General features: G+C 30.6%; 3 protein-coding genes across 5 annotated transcripts; all 3 read right to left on the reverse strand.

The window, feature by feature from the left end:
• Positions 1-1731: 1731 nt before the first annotated feature.
• Positions 1732-3138, reverse strand: LOC114402117 (putative cysteine-rich receptor-like protein kinase 9). The gene is made up of 2 exons (XM_028364641.1): positions 2120-3138; positions 1732-1774 (listed from the first exon to the last, which is right to left on the reverse strand). Exons 1-2 carry the CDS (start codon positions 2959-2961, stop codon positions 1732-1734), a joined length of 885 nt encoding a protein of 294 aa, XP_028220442.1. The 5' UTR covers positions 2962-3138.
• Positions 3139-8079: 4941 nt separating this feature from the next.
• LOC114403833 (cysteine-rich receptor-like protein kinase 10) lies at positions 8080-12781 on the reverse strand. 2 transcript variants are annotated; one of them, XM_028367023.1, is made up of 7 exons: positions 11163-12779; positions 9929-10072; positions 9691-9812; positions 9405-9615; positions 9016-9250; positions 8772-8925; positions 8080-8642 (listed from the first exon to the last, which is right to left on the reverse strand). In XM_028367023.1, the coding sequence occupies exons 1-7, from the start codon at positions 12688-12690 to the stop codon at positions 8304-8306; spliced, it is 2733 nt and encodes a 910-aa protein (XP_028222824.1). In that variant the 5' UTR covers positions 12691-12779; the 3' UTR covers positions 8080-8303. The 2 variants fall into 2 exon arrangements, with proteins under 2 accessions (XP_028222824.1, XP_028222823.1); XM_028367022.1 differs by having other exon boundaries at positions 9405-9812; positions 11163-12781.
• Positions 12782-13549: 768 nt separating this feature from the next.
• On the reverse strand, positions 13550-17008 carry LOC114403836 (putative receptor-like protein kinase At4g00960). Of its 2 annotated transcripts, XM_028367024.1 has the most exons (7): positions 16116-17007; positions 15265-15405; positions 15047-15168; positions 14746-14956; positions 14372-14609; positions 14122-14272; positions 13550-14027 (listed from the first exon to the last, which is right to left on the reverse strand). In XM_028367024.1, exons 1-7 carry the CDS (start codon positions 16936-16938, stop codon positions 13713-13715), a joined length of 2001 nt encoding a protein of 666 aa, XP_028222825.1. In that variant the 5' UTR covers positions 16939-17007; the 3' UTR covers positions 13550-13712. The 2 variants fall into 2 exon arrangements, with proteins under 2 accessions (XP_028222825.1, XP_028222826.1); XM_028367025.1 differs by lacking the exon at positions 15265-15405 and having other exon boundaries at positions 16116-17008.
• Positions 17009-19866: the final 2858 nt, after the last annotated feature.

Genomic DNA, 19866 nt, shown 5'->3' on the forward strand with positions numbered 1-19866 from the left:
ATATATATGTATGATAGAATTTTTTTATGCCAAAAGAAAAGAAATAAAATGAAATGAGAAATATTAATAAAATATTTAATATAAGTAAAATATTCATTGGTACAAAATTAATTTCCTACTAATCACACGAACAGCTATTTTTCAATTAAAAATCATTTTATCTTTTTTAATTTATAATATTTTTGTTAAAAAAATAACAACAGCTACTTGATGATCAGTGTCTTTTATGCATTTGTGTTTTCGTACCGAATAACAGTATTCTTAATATATAAAGAATTATTATTTCTTGTAATATAACATTCATCAGCTTACGAGAAACATATTTCTTTATTGTTTATTAAAATGATATTCTCTCTTGGACCCGTTGTCATGTGGCTCATCAATTTATTAAGTCCACCCTGACTTATAAATAAAGAAAAGGACAACTTGGTGATGGCCTAAAGGCCAAAAGCCGCCATTATTATGCTTTTGAAATGCTAATTTTATTAGCATCGGGCGTTGTGGTCTTTATAATTTCATTAAAGGCGAACATACATATCATGTTTAAGGTGTATGGGTGTGTGAAAAAAAGAAATAAATAAAGAGAGAGAAATTTTAGAAAGAAAAGAAAGTAATGAATATAATAAATTATAATTTCATTAGGTGAACATACACCTCATGTTTAAGGAGTATGGGTGCGGGAAAAAAGAAAGAAATAAATAATGAGAGAAAAATTAAAGAAATAAAATAAAGTAATGAATATAATAAATGATATAATTTTTGAAAAAAATATATTATATAATTAAGGTAAATTAAATTGTATGAATTTGTGGAAAAAATTGTATGAAGTCAATACCCTTCCAGTATGATTAATAATATGTTGTTACCTTTAAAAGTATGTTATAAATGTTAAATTGAAGTTGAAAATATTTGAAATTACATAATTAAATTCATATATACCAACTTTCAATTATTTAGAAAAATTCAAAGGTATTTTTTAAAATTATTTTATCACATAATGAATGTACATCTAATATAAAAAATTAGCACAAATTAATATAAATAAAATTAAGTTTAATGTTCATACTAGTGTAAAATATTTTTATAAAATAATTATTTTCATAAAAGTATTATAATGATATAATCTATGCGATATTTTTTATAAAATATTTTTATTATTATTTTCATTTGTTTTTGTTATGTAGTTTTATTTGTTTATACAAACTTATTTGATTTTAAGAGATTGATATTGTTAAAATTAATTGTATAGTTGTATTGATAACTAATCACATTCAATTATTTTCTATTACTTTATATTAATAAATTAAGTTTATATTGAAGATATGTGAATTGATTTTTTTTTATTTTTAATAATATATAAAATTATTAATATAATTTTTTATATAATATAAAAATTTCCACTCCAAATTTATCTGTGTATCACACAAGTGCACTATCTAGTAAAAAATAAAGACAAAGATAACAAGAAAATAAATGTATGGTAATAATTTGCGGATTATTTTATGTAAATCTCGCATCTCTTTTTTACAAAATAAAAAAAATCATTTCCTTTCATTGTCAAAGCTAGTGAAAAATCAGTTCTCCATATATGTCTTATATATATTACCTGACACCTTAAAATTTTAACCAACAATTTAGTCTCTTGTAAATTTATTTTTATCAATCACTATATTTCTTTAGATATGTTGTTACTGAATCAATCATTGAAAGATAATTTATTCAGTCATCCATTCATTTAGCAAAGGATTTCTTGTCACAATTTATTTCATTCTTTCTGAAGACGAATATAACAATATTTTAAATCTTTAATGTTTCAATTTAATTATAGAACTTTTAAATAATAATAATAATAATAATAATTATTATTATTATTATTATTATTATTATTATTATTATTATTATTTAAATAGTATATAGTACCTATACCAAAATATTAAAAAAAGAGTATATAGTACTACTACATAACTAATTTAAGAAACAAAATGTATAAAAGACAAATTAATAAAGCTAGCAAGCACTTAAATTGAATGGACGAAAACGAGTGCTTTTTCTTTTTCTTATCCTAATGATGCTGATAGATGAGCAAGATAAAGAATAGGTATTAATTAATTGTAGGAACCTTGACCGGAGAAGTGGAGACAGGAGAACATTACCTGAAGGTTCTGATTCTTGTGTTCCATTAGAACCAATAAGAGCAACGACGTCTCTGTAGAAATGTCTTAACCCAAACATCAAAGTGCAGCTTGGATATAGAACCATTCCTCCTATCCTTCCAAGACAACACAAGGGGATATCTCTCATGATATCACCCAAACACTTACTGCAATCTTGGCTTGATAGATCTGGCGTGCACTGAACAAGAGTATAAACTTCCTGGGCCCCAGACAAGGTTGCGTTCTTTGTTGCAAATTTCATGGTGCCCGCAGGACCAGCATTCGCAGCCTCACCCACTGCATCACTCAACGTTTTGGATAACAACCAGAACCCATAGCTTCCTTCTTCCTTTGTTGAACTCGTTACGTTATAATCCATGAAGCTAAACCTAGGCCACTCTTCCACGGTGGAGAAAAAACAACGGTTGGAATAGCGAACCAAACATTCGTGGTACCAAATTAAGGCCTCTTTGGAGTGGGGACACCTTAGGGTTATTTGTTGGGTTGCAGTTTTAAAGCATTCTTGGCACGTGTGGTTGGTGACATCGCCACGGCACATGAAGGAGCCATAAATGGTTTCACCGACGTCTCCACCACCCGCTGTGGTGTTGTAGAATTGTGCAGTGGTGGCGTGAGAAGATAGGGATGCGAGGAGGGTTTGGAGGTTAGATTGGTAGGCACTGTTTGGAGTGAAGGTTTTGTTGCTTGAACAGCTATGATTCAAGTAGTTACTGTTAAGGTCAGTAGCTTCGGTTGTTGTGGAAAAATTGAAGAAGCCCAGAATGAAAAGGTGAATGAGTAACAACATGTCGACACGCTCATTCACTCATTTGGTGTTTGTTGGATAATTAATAATGTTGGGACATGAATAATCAGTGTAAACAACCCATTCAAGAAGATAGTATTTCAGGACTTTTTTTTGTCAACAAGAAGACTTCCCACAAGAAATTTAAAAGTAGGATGTAAGCCGATTGTACCCGATCCGTGAATATGTCAAATTCAAATTCAATTTAATTAGATGTTTGAGTTACATTAAGGAATTAGAATGAATTAATTTAAATTTAATGAATCCCATTAAAATTAAATTGGGTGACAAGTTTAGAGTTATGAATCCAATCAAAATCTAATTCAACCTGTGTATAATTAAAATTAATATAAAAATCTTAAATTAAGCACATATCCTTTTTAAAAATAATACATGATTTATGCTTATTTTAAGATAATAACACTTGACAATTTTTTAAATTTTTCTTAAAATTTGGAAGAGGTGATTTTTTTTTAATGATATAATTTAATTCAATCCAACAAAATTAAAATTAGATTGGATTGAGTTGACAAAGTAAAAAAAATAAACCTAATTCAATCCGATCTAACAATTTAATTAAATTGAATTAAAAAATCAACAACACTCATTTCAATGTGTACCACTTATCCTCCTCTTATTTAAAAGTATCAAAGTAGGAAAAGTAATTTAGTTTGAATAAAGATCGAACCTATAATTTGACTGGTCAACTGCACATGTATATCTTCTATATCCCAGAAAAAACCCGCTCTCCAATTGAAAAAATGATACGAAATAAATATAGTATTTATATTAATATATATATATATATATATATATAACTGAAACTGAGTGTTATTATTTTTATAATTGTCAATGAATGAATAAGACTTGCTTATGCGTTAATGGTTTACCTGTAGTTTAAAAGGTGGGGAAGGTTCCTTAGTTTGAACACAGAGCCTATAGTTTGACTGGTTGATCAACACTACGCGTATATATATTATATCTCATGTTTTAAATCTTTTTTATAAAATGAGTTATTCTTTAAAATCAACCACATTTGTTCACATGCCTGTTTCGGTGTTAGTATCATTATATATTATCTCAAAAAACTTATAATACTTATCGATATTAAATGAGACAAACTTCTCTATCCGTAAATTTTTCTTTTGGATTGAATTTTGATATGTTGTTGATTAAATTTTTCTACAATATTGTCAGTCAATTTAGAAGCTATCCTCAATATCACATTATTATTATTATTATTATTATTATTATTATTATTATTATTAAACCTATGAATCTTATCATACATCACAATTCATCATGGATGGTAGAATTAAAAAAAATACACAATTAAATCATTCTAATTGAATTCCATTTTATTTCTTACAAAAAGCATAATTACCACACCTAATTTTTTTTTTTTGAAAAAGATGAATATATTCATTACCAAAAAAAAAACAGATCAACACAAAGCGATCCCACGGATCTAGCAGATCAAAAACCCAAGCAGACAAAAGAACAAAAACAAACACCACCTAAGGGATCATAAGTACCACACCTAATTAATAATACTTATGTACCTAACTATAAGATTTTTTAAATTAATTCATATTTTTTTAAAAGTTAGTTGATTTAGTTAGTAATACTAAATTTATTAGTAATTTATATTATTTTTCTAAAATTATCTTAAATTATTGGACTCGTCATCTCTATTTCGATTTAATTATATTTTACCTAATTAAGATGTGTTAGTCTTTTTTTTTCGATCCATAAAGATATTTTTGAAAAATACTAACATGAAAAAAAAAATCATATTAAAACGTACATACAAAATTAATAAAAGTATCTTATATTTAAAGATAGAGATATATATAGTATTTGTTTCATTACTTCTTTCTTACTCCACAGCCTAGAAATATAGTAATTTCTAAAGAATTTAACAAAATATGATAATAATGTAAATGTTTTTTATACTATGATAAATTATTTATAATATGATAAAATTATTAATTTTTTAATAATTACTTTAAAATTCATATTTAAGATGATTTTTAATTAATTAATAATGTAAAAAATACACTAATATTGAATCAAAATTGAACTCATTCTCAATCAAAATTGATATGTTGTTATTCAAATATTTTATTTTCATAATTTTCTTTAATTTCAAAACTTCAATCAATTTAATTTTTCATATTAATAAAAGAATGGCATTATTATAATAGTGGCGTTTGCTATAATATTTTTTCTCTTTATAATATTTGCATAATGCACAAAATATTAGTGTAAATGTAACGTTTCTTAGTTGTTAATATTTTGTTGAAGATACAATATCAAAAGCAAGAGAAAGAACTGAACTTTTTTTTTTAATTTTTTCGTAAGAAAAATTATTTGTCGCTGCTTTAATTGTAGTCAAATCAAATTACAACCCTTCTAAAGTGATAATTTTCTGACCAACTAGACAAAAAAAATTAATTGGTTAAATCAAATTTGAAAGTTTCTTAAAATTTACTCATTAAAAATTATGAACTGAAATTTTCTTTAACTACAATCACAATACGTGCATTTCGTGTGTTTCTTTGGTTGCGTTTGCGACGCAGTCGCTATAGAGGTGAGAGGGGGGACGTCACCCCAGCAGAAGAACATTCCGTAGACAGTGTCGGAGTGGTTTCTACCGGCGACGGTGGTGTTGTAGAATTGCTTGATAGCAGTGGCGTTGGAAGATAGATAAGAGAGAAGGCTCCTCAAGTTTTCATTTGGAAGGCGCTGTTTGGAGTGGTAAGGGTCAGGCTTAGCTTTCTGAACAAAAGTGGTACTTCCAAAAACGCTTTTCTTCACTCCTTAAAATTGATGAAGCTGACTAGGGTAAAGATGTAGACATGCTTTAAGGAAGCCATGGACTTGTTTGTTAATTAATCTTAGCTAGATAGCAGTAGCACTACTATGCCATGTCATTGTGGAGTTTGCCATGGCAATGGACTGTACTTAAAGCTTGAAGCTAGACGACACAAGTCAAAAAGCACTTAGTAAACAAAATTTTCCTTCATTTTCTTGGAAGCTGTATTCCAGTTCCAAATCACTTTCCATTCAATAAGCATATATGGACGTTAAGCTCTATCTATTCCCAGCATTTAATTTTTCGATCCGTTCATATGCTTGCTGTGGATATGTTTCTTTGAGTTCCCCATTGTAACCCATTGGGAATAAATTTTCATGCGATTTTAATATTTTACAGGGAATCGAAAAAAGTGACGGATAATTTAACATTAATCCCATGCGCGCGCAATATGGAGTATTTTAATTAAGTGTATGCATTAGCTGTAAAACTTAGACCCGTCAATCTTTAATTGCATACTTCTTTTTCAGAATTCACACACGTACACATAGCTCGTGAATGCCAAATCAACATTTTCCATTTTCGTAAGAAAAATTTGTAATTAAAATCTTTATAAAAAGAATACTACTGTCAAAAGCATTTAATCCAAAAAGTTGATTCAATCATATTTATAATCTTAATAGAGGGATTTTTATATAACCATACCACAGGCAGCTGAGGAATATCTGATTCACTTGTTTGAAGATGGAATGCTCTATATATGCAATTCACGCAAGGCGTATTACTCTTAGTAAGTTGATATAATTTTTTAAATTCTTTACTAAATTTACCTTTCATCGATCATCAAATCATCCATGAATTTATCTTCCATATTCTACGCTGCTTTGGTGGATGAATGTATTTGTTTTTTCTTTATTACAAAAAAAAATGATTATTCTATTATGTTATTAATTAATTGCATTCAAAAGAATATTCTACAATCTGTAATTTGTATGATGGAATTTTCTTTGGGGGATGCAGTAAATTCTAGACCAAAAAACAACTCATGGTAGTGTACTGGTTGGGAAAATTTGTGTAATTTTTTTTATAAAAAAATTCATTGTTTTTACAAGTGCGCTTTGAGTTCTGCCATGTCATGTCCATCCATCAGGATGTGGGTAGAGGGAAGAACATAAAGAGAACAAGTCATATATTTTTTTTTAAATATCTTTTTACATCAATTAAGATCACAATCCATATGATAATTGGAATATTTATAAATTTTTACATACTTTCAACATCAATTTTAGAAACAACCGATGCAGAGATACATTTACACATTAGTTTTTAAAATTGATATTGATAATATTTGACTTTTTACATTATTAAATACAACATCCGTTCCAAATTGATGTTAAACGATTTTTTTACTAAGCTGTTAAATGTCTTTTTGTGGTAATGTCATGTTTATGGCAAATAAATATATTATGCAGGTTAAACTTTCTTTTCTCGTTTTAATTAATGTGTTTATGCCAAAATATAAACTTAAAATCATTAATTAAGTTTGAATAATTTAATGTCATTTGAGTCACACACTTGTTTATACCCTTAATTGAAATTTGTCAATGAGTATGCAAATAATCACATATATATAATGCATTCATGATCCTTTACACTTTTGTTTTAGAGCCCAAATTTCTTTGCTTAGTTAAAGTATTTAAGGATCATTCTAAGATTCTCATTAGAAAATATTAATTCAAAAATACATTATAAAAAAACTTATAATCCAATTATTATTATTATACATTCAATATTATGCTTGAACATTTGATTCACACACTTGTTTGTACCCTTAATTAATTGAAGTTTGTCAACATTGAGTATTAAATTACTCACATATAAAGCATTCATGCTCCTTTACACTTTTTTTACGGCCCACATTTGTTTTGCTTTGTTAGATTATTTAAGGATCATTCTAAGATTCTCATTAGAAAATATTGCAAAAAATTGCATTATAAAAAACTTGTAATCCAATTATTATTATATACATTAGAGACAAAAGTATACAGTATTATGAAAAAAGAAATTAATGAGTTATTGTGGATAAAAATTACTAGTAGACATATCGATCATTGATAGAGAATAGTGTGGCAGCTTGACTGGAACCTAATTAATTGTTGTGCAATTATCTCTTGATTCAATCCATGTCTGTGCAAGAAAAATGCTGGTTCTTGTCGAGATGGCAAAATTGAATCATGTGATGTTAATAAGTCACTTAACAAACAAAATTCAGAAAGAATTATACTCCTTCATCTCAATACTAATTAACTTTAAATGTTTGCTAAAAATATATGGGATTCTTTCTAATTAGAATCTTAGGATGGACCTTACATAATCTAACAAACCAAATAACTTTAGACTTGAAAATAATAGCACTATAAAAAAAAAATCATAATCCAATCTTTACCAAAATATACAAGTGCCAACAAAAGTTTATTATACATTTGAAACATAAGTAGGTAGCATTGTCAAATAAAGAATTAACGAACTATCGAGGATAAAAATTACTCATGGACATTTCATTGATAGAGAATAGTGTGAAACCGTTGGCCACTTGATTAGAACTTGATTCTTGTGGCATAGCTATCCCTTGATCCACTCTAAGCCTGTGCCAAAAAAATGCTGGTTCTTGTGGAGATGGCAATTCAAGTGAGTGATTATTAAGATATGAAATAACCGTTGTCATTGTAGGTCTAATATTTGGATCTTCCTGAACACATAATAAGCCAATATGAATGCATTTAAGAACTTCCATTTGTGAATAACTTTCTTTTATGTGTGAATCCAAGATGCTTAATGGTTCTTGATCCTTCCATCGTCTCCAAACCTGCAATAGTAGATTTATCAAAATAAATATTATAACATTTCGCTAAACAAAAGTCCATTTCAATATATATATATATATATATATATATATATATATATATATATATAAAGTCTATAGTGGGAGACTTACATAACCTATAAGACCTTCTTCAATATTGTCTAATTCGTTAAATTTTACATTCTTTTTTCCTGTAATAATCTCAAGAATCATGACACCAAAACTAAAAACATCTGACTTCTCCGAAAATTGTCCAAACATTGCATATTCTGGTGACATATAACCACTAAAAAAAATAATTGTATGTTAGCTAGCTAATACATAACATATAAAAAAGTGAGATCAAGACTAAAATAAATAGATGAGAAAAACTTACTATGTTCCTGCAATTCTATTGGTATTTCCACAATCTTGATCCATTTCAACAATTTTAGCCATGCCAAAATCTGATAATTTTGGATTCATATTTTCATCTAATAAAACATTACTAGGTTTGAGATCACGATGTATAACTTTTAATCGAGAATATTCATGCAAGTAAAGAATTCCCGAAGCAGTTCCTCTTATAATTTTGTAACGCTCTTGCCAACTTAACTTTTGTTGCCTAGTACCTACAAAAGTTTGTAAATGAGTGGAAAAATCAATTGAAACATAGTTTGTTTGTTAATAACTTGAATTATTAAGATATATGGTGTACTAAAAAGCATACATAATGTATAAATTTCTTGAAATAATTAAAAAAGTTTAAGGTAAAAAATATCTAACCAAATAAAAGGTAATCAAGGCTCCCATTTGGTAGGTATTCGTAAATAAGAATTTTTTCTTGTTCTTCTGAGCAAAAACCTATAAAAGTCACAAGATTTTTATGTTGTAGCTTGGCTATTAATAAAATCTCATTTTCAAACTCAATTGAGCCTTGCTTAGAACTTGTTGAAAGTCTCTTTACAGCTATTTGTCGTCCATCACAAAGAGTACCCTGAAAAATATATAAATCATTATTTGTTTCTCTTGAAAACATGATCAAAAAGAAAAAAAAAATCACATTTCTCACCTTATAAACGACTCCAAATCCACCTTTACCAATCTTATTCTCGTGCGAAAAATTATTTGTTGCTACTTTAACGGTAGTTAAATCAAATTGCAACCCTTCTAAAGTGATACTTTCCGGAACAACTAGACAAAAAAAAGTGTTTAGTTTGTTGAATTAAACATGAAAATTAAATTTCTTAAAATTTACAAATTAATAATTATAAATTGAAATTACATTTAACTACAAGCACAATACGTACAGTTTTTTGTGAGAGGAGTTTTATAATTATCTTTTCTTCTTTTTATCCCTCGCAACAAATAGCAGCAAAAGGAAAAGAGTACCGTCGAGATAACGATCGGGACTACAATAAAGATAATTGTTCGTGGCCTAGGTTTCTTATTTCCTGCATAAGAAATTAATACGCGTCATTGAGACAGCGATAATGAGCATGATAACAATTAGTTGAAATGCCCTGCTATACGAAGAAAATAGAAAAGTAATGAAATAAAGATTGCAAAATATATAAAGTACAGATATATTTTACCTTGTTTTCTAACCTCTTGATAATAAATATGTCAGACTTCTCTCTTCCTAAATTTTTCTTGGGTTTAATTTCGACACGGTTTTACATTATTAATTAATTAAAAGTTACCCTAATATATAATGTTTAAAATAACTATTATAAAATTAACAATCTTATCATATATTTCAATTCATGGTTGATGATAATTTAAAAATCTTTACATACTAAATCAAGCTAAAATTTGGTTCTTTATTTCTTTATTGTTTCACATCTTAGATATATAGTTATTTTCAAAGAAATTAATTAGAATGTGTTGCAAATGTAAAAAATATATATATTTTACAATCATTCAAATATAAATTATTTTATATCATAGAAAATATTTATTTTTGTAATAACTATTTAAAAAGAATATATTGAAGATGTTTTTTAATTAGTTAATAATATAAAAAATTAATTATATATAAAAACTAAACTCATTTTTGAAAATTTTGGTTAAACATTTCATGTGTCTAAAAGTTTTATAATTTCATATTGACACTCGTTTGACATTATTATTTAACTTTAAAATAATTATTATAAAAATAAAATAAAAAAATTAACATTATGATTGATGGAATAATTATATAAAATTATTTTAGTACATAACTTTTTTCTCTTATACTAAATTTCTTTTAACAGAAAATGAAACACATTAATTTTGTGCCGTATTCTCGTAACATTAATATATTACTAATATGAGTAACAATTTATATTATTATCTAATCATCAACTATAATATACGAAAAAAATATAAACTTTTATAATAATTAATCAATATTTATTTTTAATTGATTATCAGTATAAAAAGTTTTAGATTAACAGTATAATAATTAAAATGAAATTCTTAAATAAAATTGAAATTAATTAATTAATCAATTAGGTGATGTATATGCATGCAAAATAATGCTTAAAACGGAGGGAACATCACCTGTAGCTGGCCTGCGAGCCTCATCTTGGGAAGCATCTGTGTAAAATGGGGACAATCCAAACTTGATAAAGCAGCTAGGATATAGTACTTGTCCCTCTGGACTTTCCATACAACACCATGGAATTTCGTATTTGAAAATGTTTTCTAGACAGTCTTGGCAATCGTGATTAACTAGATCTGGCGTGCACTGAGCAAGAGTATAGAGGGTTTGGTGATCATTCAGTTTTTCTTCTTTTTTTGCATAATTCTTAATGGTACTGTCATCTGTCTCATACTGCACTTTGTATAATGTATTGGCCAGAGTCCAAGTGAAGAAGCTTTGAAGCTGGTTGGGTTTGGTAGTATTGAGGGTGTGGAAGTCGCGATAGGAAGGGCTACTTGTGTTGAGTGTGGAGTAAGACGGGGTATCGTTATAGCGAAGCAAGCAGTGATTGTACCAAATGATGGCCTCTTTGGAGTAAGGGCACACTGAGGATATTCTTTGAATTGCATCTTGGACACAAAGCTGGCAAAGGGTAAGAGAAAGGTCCCCGAGGCACATGAAGAGGCCACCGATCGTGCTGACGGTGGTCTTGAAACTGGTTTTGATGGTGGAATTAGAAGACAAGAAGGAGAGAAGTGTCTTGAGATTTGACAGAAAAGTGATGTCGGTGGTGATCTTGTTTATGGAACAATTGTGGGAAAGATAAGCTGCAGGATCTTGTGAGTGATCTGTAACATTGGAAGAATTCGTGAGAGCTGGAACGAGTCCTTTTGGTGCCGGAGCAGTACCGGGGCGATAGAAAGGGTAGGAATTGCACATGATTGTACAGCTGAGAGAATAATAGTCCAGGAAGCCTTGACAGGACTGTTGAGAATAGGTTATGGCAACATTTAGACATTTTCTACAATCTTGGGGTGAGAGGTCAGGTGTGCACTGTGCCTCACAGTAAAGGCTCTGAAATCCTCCGGATATCCTTGCTTCCTTTGTTGCATATTTAACAGTCGAATTCGCTGCCTCATCTGCTGCTTCGTTAATCGTTTTGGAAAGCACACTCACCCAGTTTGTCTGGTTGGACACATCGAAAGGGTCGCATCCAGCGCTGATTAGTCCTGAGTCAACTGTGGAGAAGAAAGAACTGTTTGAGAAGCGAATCATGCAGTAGTCGTACCAAATCCTCGCATCTGTGGACAAGGAACAATTTGGATAAGAATCTGGATCTGAGAATATTGATTTGGTTGCGTTTGCGACGCACTCGCTACAAAGCTGGGTGGGGACGTCACCCCCGCACCAGAACATTCCGTAGACAGTACTGTCGGAGTGGTTTCTACTGGTGACGGTGGTATTATAGAATTGCCTGCTAGAAGTGGCGTTGGAAGATAGATAAGACAGAAGTCTCCTCAAGTTCAATTGGTAGGGGCTGTTTGGGGTGGTTATGCTTGAAGAACAATCGGGGAATGAATAACCACGACCGTGCTGTGCTTTAGTGGTTACGAAATTGATGAAGCTGAGAAGGGTAAAGATGTACACAAGCTTTAAGGAAGCCATCGATTTTAATTTGATTTGTTTGTTAATCTTCGGTAGCAGTAGCACTACTATATATTCCTTGTGCAGTTTGAAGCTAGACGACACGAGTCAAAAAGTACTTAGTATGAACAAATTTTGCCTTCATTTTCTTGGAAGCTGTATTCCGATTCCAAATCACTTTCCAGTCAATAATTATATATTGATGTGGGTCATATGTTTCGTTGAGTTCCCCTCTGTAACCCAATGGGAATAATTTTGATATTTTACAGGGAAAAGTGATGGATAATTTAACATTAATCCCATGTGCGCGCAATTTGGAGTATTAGTAATTAAGTATATCTGAATATGCATTAGCAGTATAACTTAGACCGGTCAATCTTTAATATTATAAATATAAATAATAATAATAATAACATGTTAAATATATTATAACTATCAATCATAAAACGTGTTAAATATAAAATTATTTTAGTATACTTTCTTATATTATAATTTTTCACATTTTTAGTTAATAATGAGAAGAAAAAAACATAAAGATGTCTTACAATGTAGTTTAGAACTTTTTTTTCATTTCAAAATAATGTCACTTTGGATAAAAATGTCTTATATATAAATAATAATAATGACGGCAATATAACATAAAACTAAAAATATCGATCAGCATTAGTTATATAATAAATATGTCGTATAACTACAAATATAAATAATAATTTATCTACATTAGTTTTTTTTTAAACATTATAGAGTTAGTAAAATAATAAAAAGTTATATTCATATCCATTATATTAATAATGATGATGAATATAACTTAAAAATAAAAGAAGTGTTATATTGGTGTTTCATTTACCAAGATTGAATACCCACCTAAATATAACATTGATGATTAAGATTATTAATATTTATATATATAGTAAATGTATTGGTCATTTGATACAGTATAATTTAAATGTGCTTGTGCATATATATGTTACAATTTAATGTCTATGGTTAAATTCTATATTCCATAGACAATAGATAAGACAACAAAGATTGTGACCAATGTATTAACGAGGAAAGAAATTAGTTAAAGAAATTCCGTTGATGGAATCACTGATATTATCCAATTCTTTGTGGGTCGTCTTGTTGTCTTGTATTCTATCGCGCTTAAAATATCCTGGTTCACGAGGGGGAGGCAAGTTGATTGAAGGGCTGTTGAGGTAAAACACAACAGTTGCCATTGTAGGTCTATCATTTGGATCTTCTTGAACGCATAACAGACCAATGTGTATGCATTTGATGACTTCTTCTCGGGAATATGGTCCTCCTATGTTAGGATCCAATAGTTCCAATGGTGTTTGCTCTGTCCATTTCGTCCAAGCCTACAATCTCCATGTGTCAATAACTCAAATGATACTCTCAACTCCATATATTTTTTCCTTTACAGAATAGAAATAGAATAAATTTTGTACTCACATGTCTCCGGATGTCATCAATACCATCTGATTCAGAAGAACAACCTTTCCTCTTTCCATTAATAATCTCTAGAACCATGACTCCAAAACTAAACACATCGGACTTCACAGAAAATTGTCCATGCATTGCATACTCGGGGGACATATAACCACTGTATGTAATTAAAACACGACAATTTGTTCATATTTAGCGTTAATGACTATGAATGTTAGGTAAAACAAGACATGTGAGAAAGGGATGAATAACTTACTATGTCCCTACAATTCTGCCCGTACTTTCTTCAATTTGATCTGCAGCAACAATTCTAGCCATGCCAAAATCTGATATTTTGGGAATCATATTACTGTCTAGCAAAACATTACTAGGTTTTAAATCACGATGTATTATTTTGAGACAAGAATCCTCATGTAGATATAGAATTCCTCGAGCAATTCCTATAATGATCTTTTGACGTTCAGACCAAGATAGTAGTCTTCTCTTCTTGGCATCTAGAAAAAATGTCAAATTATCTTGAATGGTCATTTATTTGGTTCAAATCAGAATGGATTCATAAAGGTTATTCATTTTTCAAGATACATCTCTTGTTTGATGTCTAATACTAAATATAGTTTAGAAGTACCATACCCAATAAAAAATAGTCAAGGCTCTTGTTTGGCACATACTCATAAATAAGTATCTTTTCATCATCTTCTAAGCAAAATCCTAGTAACCTTACTAAATTTCTGTGTTGAAGCTTTGCTATAACCTGAACCTCGTTTTTAAACTCCACTGCTCCTTGCCGGGAGCTTCCAGTAAGCCTCTTCACTGCTATTTCTTGCCCATCCAAAAGAATACCCTGAAAAACATAGAAATTAATAATAAATATGGTAAATAAGTAGACAACATTGATATTCTCTTCTCATACGGTAGTAGCTAATATATTTACCCTATAAACCTCTCCAAATCCGCCTTTGCCTATCATGTTTTCTTTAGCAAATCTGTTTGTAGCAGCTTCAATTTTGGCTAATTCAAATCGCAAGGTTTCCAGAGTGGTACTGTCATTCCCAACTGCAGCAAACAAATTTGAATTCTCTAAGTTATTTGGCTAAAGGAAATGCTTTTTGAGATAGCGAAAAAACGAGTATTTTTTTTTTTTCACATTACAGTTTTCTTTGAGAATATCATGTTGATTCTTTGTTGCTTTTCTATGTAAAAAGCAGCAGCAGCCCAAAGATAGAAGCACCAGTGAAACAACAATTGGAACTACAATCACAATTATTGTTAGTGTCTTTTGTTTTCTTTTCCCTGCATGAATATCAATACCTTACGTCATTACTACTCTGCAGCCAGAAATACAAGATGACATTCAGGCAGTATAGCTAAACAATATATTTCTCATAACTAGTGGGATTACTAATATTAATTATATTTTGAGCAATTTCTGTTGAATGATGAAGGGAAAGAAAATAGATCTTGGTTCGACAGTAACAAGCAAAATGAATGGCAGACAGACAGCGGGATACTTTTTCAACTTGACTTGTCAGGGTACGTTCTCAATGCATTCCAGTTGTTGTAGAAGATATATCTTTTGCCAGATAAAGTCATTGGACGATAGTAACATGATAAGTGGGGAATAGCATGACATGAGTGATCGATATAATCTCATGATCTGACCCTACTGTTTTGACAAAATCATTGGTGCGTCTGGGTCTCTCGTTGTCTATGAAATAGTAACAAAATTAAAACAATACTAATCAAGTAATCATTTCTACTCTATGGACACCCGCGACTTTCTAAACACCTCTTGACACCCGTTACATCATAATTATGTATCACATCTACACATTTTTCTCTTCTATCTCTCTAGGTATATAGATGAGCACATGGATTTCCAAGGATCATTTCTATTAAGATTGAGAACATGGTGCATGAGTTGTTCTAAACTCTTTTGCATTTATCTTTGATTCCTACGAATAAAAAAAATGCAAAATGAGAAACAATAATAGCTACCTAACCTGGTGAAGCAAAAGGGGAAGGACTACTGGGAAGTGGCGGCGGCGTCACCGAACCACCCCTGATTTGTGCCTTATGGAATTGATATGATTCGTATCTAACACCACAACTGGGATATATTATTGTTCCCCCAGATTTTCCTCTGCAGCAACCAGTTGGAATTTCTGCTATGGCATCGCTAAGACACCAGCTGCAGTTCTCTTTGGACAGATATGGGAGGCACCAAGCGTAGCCATATACCTTTTCATTATCAATGATGTTCACAGACTTATCAGCCGATTTATTAGCAGCACTTGCTGCTTCACTTCTCAAATCGTTCATCATATCCCACACAATGTTGTTGAAGAGCCCAACGTTACCCACATAATCTTTATCATTCATAAAGGAGAGTTTAGGACTCTCCTCCACGGTGGAGAAGAAACGACGATCGGAGTAGCGCACATAGCATACTTGGTACCATACTATAGCCTCTGTAGCATTTTTGCAAAGCGATGATATGAGTTTGGCAGCTTGTGTCACGCATTCTTGGCAGTGTTTTGGAGTGGTGTCTATTCTACATAGGAAGCTACCGTAAACAGTGTCTTTGCTAGAAACTGTAGTGTTGTAGAATCTGGCATTGTTGGTGCTATTGGAGGAGAGAAAATCTAGAAGTGTTTTGACGTTAGAACGGTAAGAGCTATAGGCAGCAAAAGTGCTGTTCCTTGTGCAGTTATAGTAGGCTTTGGTACCTTGATCGATAGCTGCTTGGATGATAGGGGAGGGAGAGGTGTGAACAAAGAGAGAAAAGAAAGTTAGGAGCAGAAGGAAAAAATGAAAAGAACCCATGTTTTTTAGCAAAACAAAGAGTGGCAATGCGGGGTAGCAGATGCATCTGCTTTCTTTGTAATCTTTTCTTTTTTATATATATCTTTCTTTATAATCTTTGTAGTTGGAGTTGAAGGGTGATTATGTAATATAATTTATATATATCATGCTAGCTACTCTTTTTCAGAAATATAGTTACGATAATATTAGCCCAACGCACTTGCACTTATTTCCTTTCATTTAATTCACTCCCAAACTCAACTTTTTTTCCTTTTTACACATGCTGTCCTGTCCACCCAATCATTTTATATTGAACTTCACCTTCAAAACCCCACACGAACAATATTATAGCAATTATAAAAGGTAGCAACCCACTTACTTCAAGCACTGCAATTATGGAGACAATCTTGGTTGATTTTCTTTTAGATTCCACAAGAACACCGAACAGAGCTATTTTAAACCCGCTAATATCAAATTTAGTAGAACCAAACTAATAGTATTATATATAAAAATTGTCTGACCATTGCTAGTGTGACTCACTTTTTTTCCATTTTTTTATCCGTATTATAAAAATAGTAAAAATCGAAGAAAGTATTAAAAGATTTATGTTGATTTTTTTTATTTCATTCTCTCTTTTACATTTTTTGTATTTTCTTTATTTCTCATTTTCTTTCTACCCATGTTAGCCAATATTCGTGCGACATTCAAATGGTCAAAGAAGCTACATTTGGACATTACATTACAATAATTGGCATTTCTCTGGTTCTCGCAAAATGAGTGATATATTTTTGGGCCATGCACTTATAATAGTGGAGGAATGGAGATACATCATACATGCGTGCGCATGCCAGCATTTGGTTCTCACCCCATTCTCCAAAACACAATGTATAGTTTCGTTCAGCTTCCACTTCAACATGCAAATATATTCAATTCATTTCCCACCGGTGTCGTGACATTTAAGGTGGCGTTGAGGTTTGTCGTCACATTAAGGAGGTGATGAGGTTTTTCAGTCCATCTCCTTCTGGCCGGGTGGACCCAACACTTCATTCATGGCCCTCCCTTTTTGTCATAATTGTGTTCATTTTGCAGACCATGCTTTTCTGACCCTACCATATTGTTTCACAATACTGAAAACTAATATGCACAACGAATTAGCTGCCTTTTTCATTTATGAATGTTTAATTAAAACATTGTTGTATCAATGCCAATGTTCAGAATGTCCTTATTCTTTATGGATCTACTTGAGAATCACCCATCTTGTCCAAATCCTTATTAATGGCCATGTTGTCCACTATTCTGCTACGCATAAAATATGTTGGTTTGTGAGATGGCAAATCAACTGACTAATTAATTAATTGGGCTATTGAGGTGATGATAAACCAATGTGGGTCAATTTGATGATGACTTCCTCTTTGTGATAAGATTCTTTCATATTAAAATCCAATAGTGTTCTAACGGAGTCTAGGGATGTGCCAACCTGAGCCACATAATCCTGATATCGTTCTCCAATTTCGAGAAAGTGTGGCAAAAGTATAAAATTATAGTTTCTTCTACCATCGGAGCAGAGCCAATCTTGGAATGTTATAATGTTGGAGTTACAGGTGCTATTGGGGAGGGAAAAGATAATTGTTGGTATTAGTAATAATTAGTAATAGTATGAAATGGAAGGAACCCATACTTTGCAGTTTGCAGGGGAAAGTTGTAGAAATAATGAGGCAACAAAAAAATGACATCAATGAAAATACAGTGAAGGCTAACAATCTGCTTTTTGTAATCTTAACTGAACTTAGAATTGCCTAATGATTAAAATATAATTTTTTAGTTATCATGCTACTGTCATTCGGAGTAAAAGTATTTAAAAATGTAGTTCACTTCACCTTATTCATTCCCAACCTCAATTTCTTTTTTATTTTATACATTCTCATTTCCACCCAGTCATTTTATATTGCCCCTTCAGAAATCCATATGAATGATATTGCGGCAATCATCATAACCAACCCTCTACATCTTCATATAGAGAATAGGAGTCTGTATCTAATGGAGGGGGAGTCATAATAACCCACAATGTTCACATACTGCGATTCGATTGTTGGGACATTCTGCTCTGATTTGAGATTCCCACTTAGAACATGAGAAAGATATATACATGTATGTTCTCCACCCAGCTATATTTTAAAGCCGAAAACATAGTTCAAAGCAATGAATTTTTCCAGTGATATTGAAAGGTACGAAAGAATTAATGAAGATGAATCACTTTGAGGATTTTTTTTCTTTCTTCTGAAAGACTTGAAGGATTCTTGCTCTGAAATATGTTGCATATTATCTTTGTCAATTTCTACCTATGATCATTCATTTACATTTTACAGTAAGCACTAGCTTACTAACATAAAACTAATGAGAGTAAAAAATGTTCGAATTAATTCTTAAACATATCAATATAAGCATATTGTTTCCCTATAAGTTAGGCATAATTATAAAAATCAAATTTGTGGGTACTCGTCCAATCCCGCTCTAACTTTGACAGAAAAAATTTACTTCTGTCAAGGTTGAATTCAGATTTTTTCCGACTTAAAATAGTAGGATTGGGGTCAGGTATGTCACATCCCACAATCTACATATTTATATATAAGTATACATCTATATTTAACCTATTATCATTAAGTTAATTTTTTGTCATCTAATTTATTTTTTATGTTAAATTTGAACCTCTATTTTTTTATATTTAGTTTGATTCTAATTTTTAAAATTGATTCAATTTAATCCTCTAAATATTTTTATTCTATTTGATCATCTAATTTTTAAAATTAGTTCAATTTGATCCTCTAATTTTAAGAATAAGTTCAATTTAATCTCATTGTCTAAATTTATTTGAGTAATCATGTCATCTAATTTGATTCTATCGTATAAGCATTTTGTGACGGTTTAAAATCTTCACCTATGGTTACTCAT

The sequence above is a fragment of the Glycine soja genome, chromosome 20, assembly GCF_004193775.1.
Source record: "Glycine soja cultivar W05 chromosome 20, ASM419377v2, whole genome shotgun sequence".
In the NCBI taxonomy this organism is placed as follows: Eukaryota; Viridiplantae; Streptophyta; class Magnoliopsida; order Fabales; family Fabaceae; genus Glycine; species Glycine soja.

Bases quoted from the DNA above. Each gene is read 5' to 3' on its own strand.
- LOC114402117 (XM_028364641.1), bottom strand. From the start codon at position 2,961: ATGTTGTTACTCATTCACCTTTTCATTCTGGGCTTCTTCAATTTTTCC. The intron at 1,775-2,119 runs GTTCCTACAATT...ATTCGTCTTCAG, and splicing joins TCTCCACTTCTCCGGTCAAG to AAAGAATGAAATAAATTGTG.
- LOC114403833 (XM_028367022.1), bottom strand. From the start codon at position 12,690: ATGGCTTCCTTAAAGCTTGTGTACATCTTTACCCTTCTCAGCTTCATC. The intron at 9,813-9,928 runs GTACGTATTGTG...TTTTTTGTCTAG, and splicing joins AACTCCTCTCACAAAAAACT to TTGTTCCGGAAAGTATCACT. The intron at 8,643-8,771 runs GTAAGTCTCCCA...CTACTATTGCAG, and splicing joins AAGAAGGTCTTATAGGTTAT to GTTTGGAGACGATGGAAGGA.
- LOC114403836 (XM_028367024.1), bottom strand. From the start codon at position 16,938: ATGGGTTCTTTTCATTTTTTCCTTCTGCTCCTAACTTTCTTTTCTCTC. The intron at 15,406-16,115 runs GTTAGGTAGCTA...ATATTCATGCAG, and splicing joins TTCCCCTTTTGCTTCACCAG to GGAAAAGAAAACAAAAGACA. The intron at 14,273-14,371 runs GTAAGTTATTCA...AATTACATACAG, and splicing joins GGCAGAATTGTAGGGACATA to TGGTTATATGTCCCCCGAGT.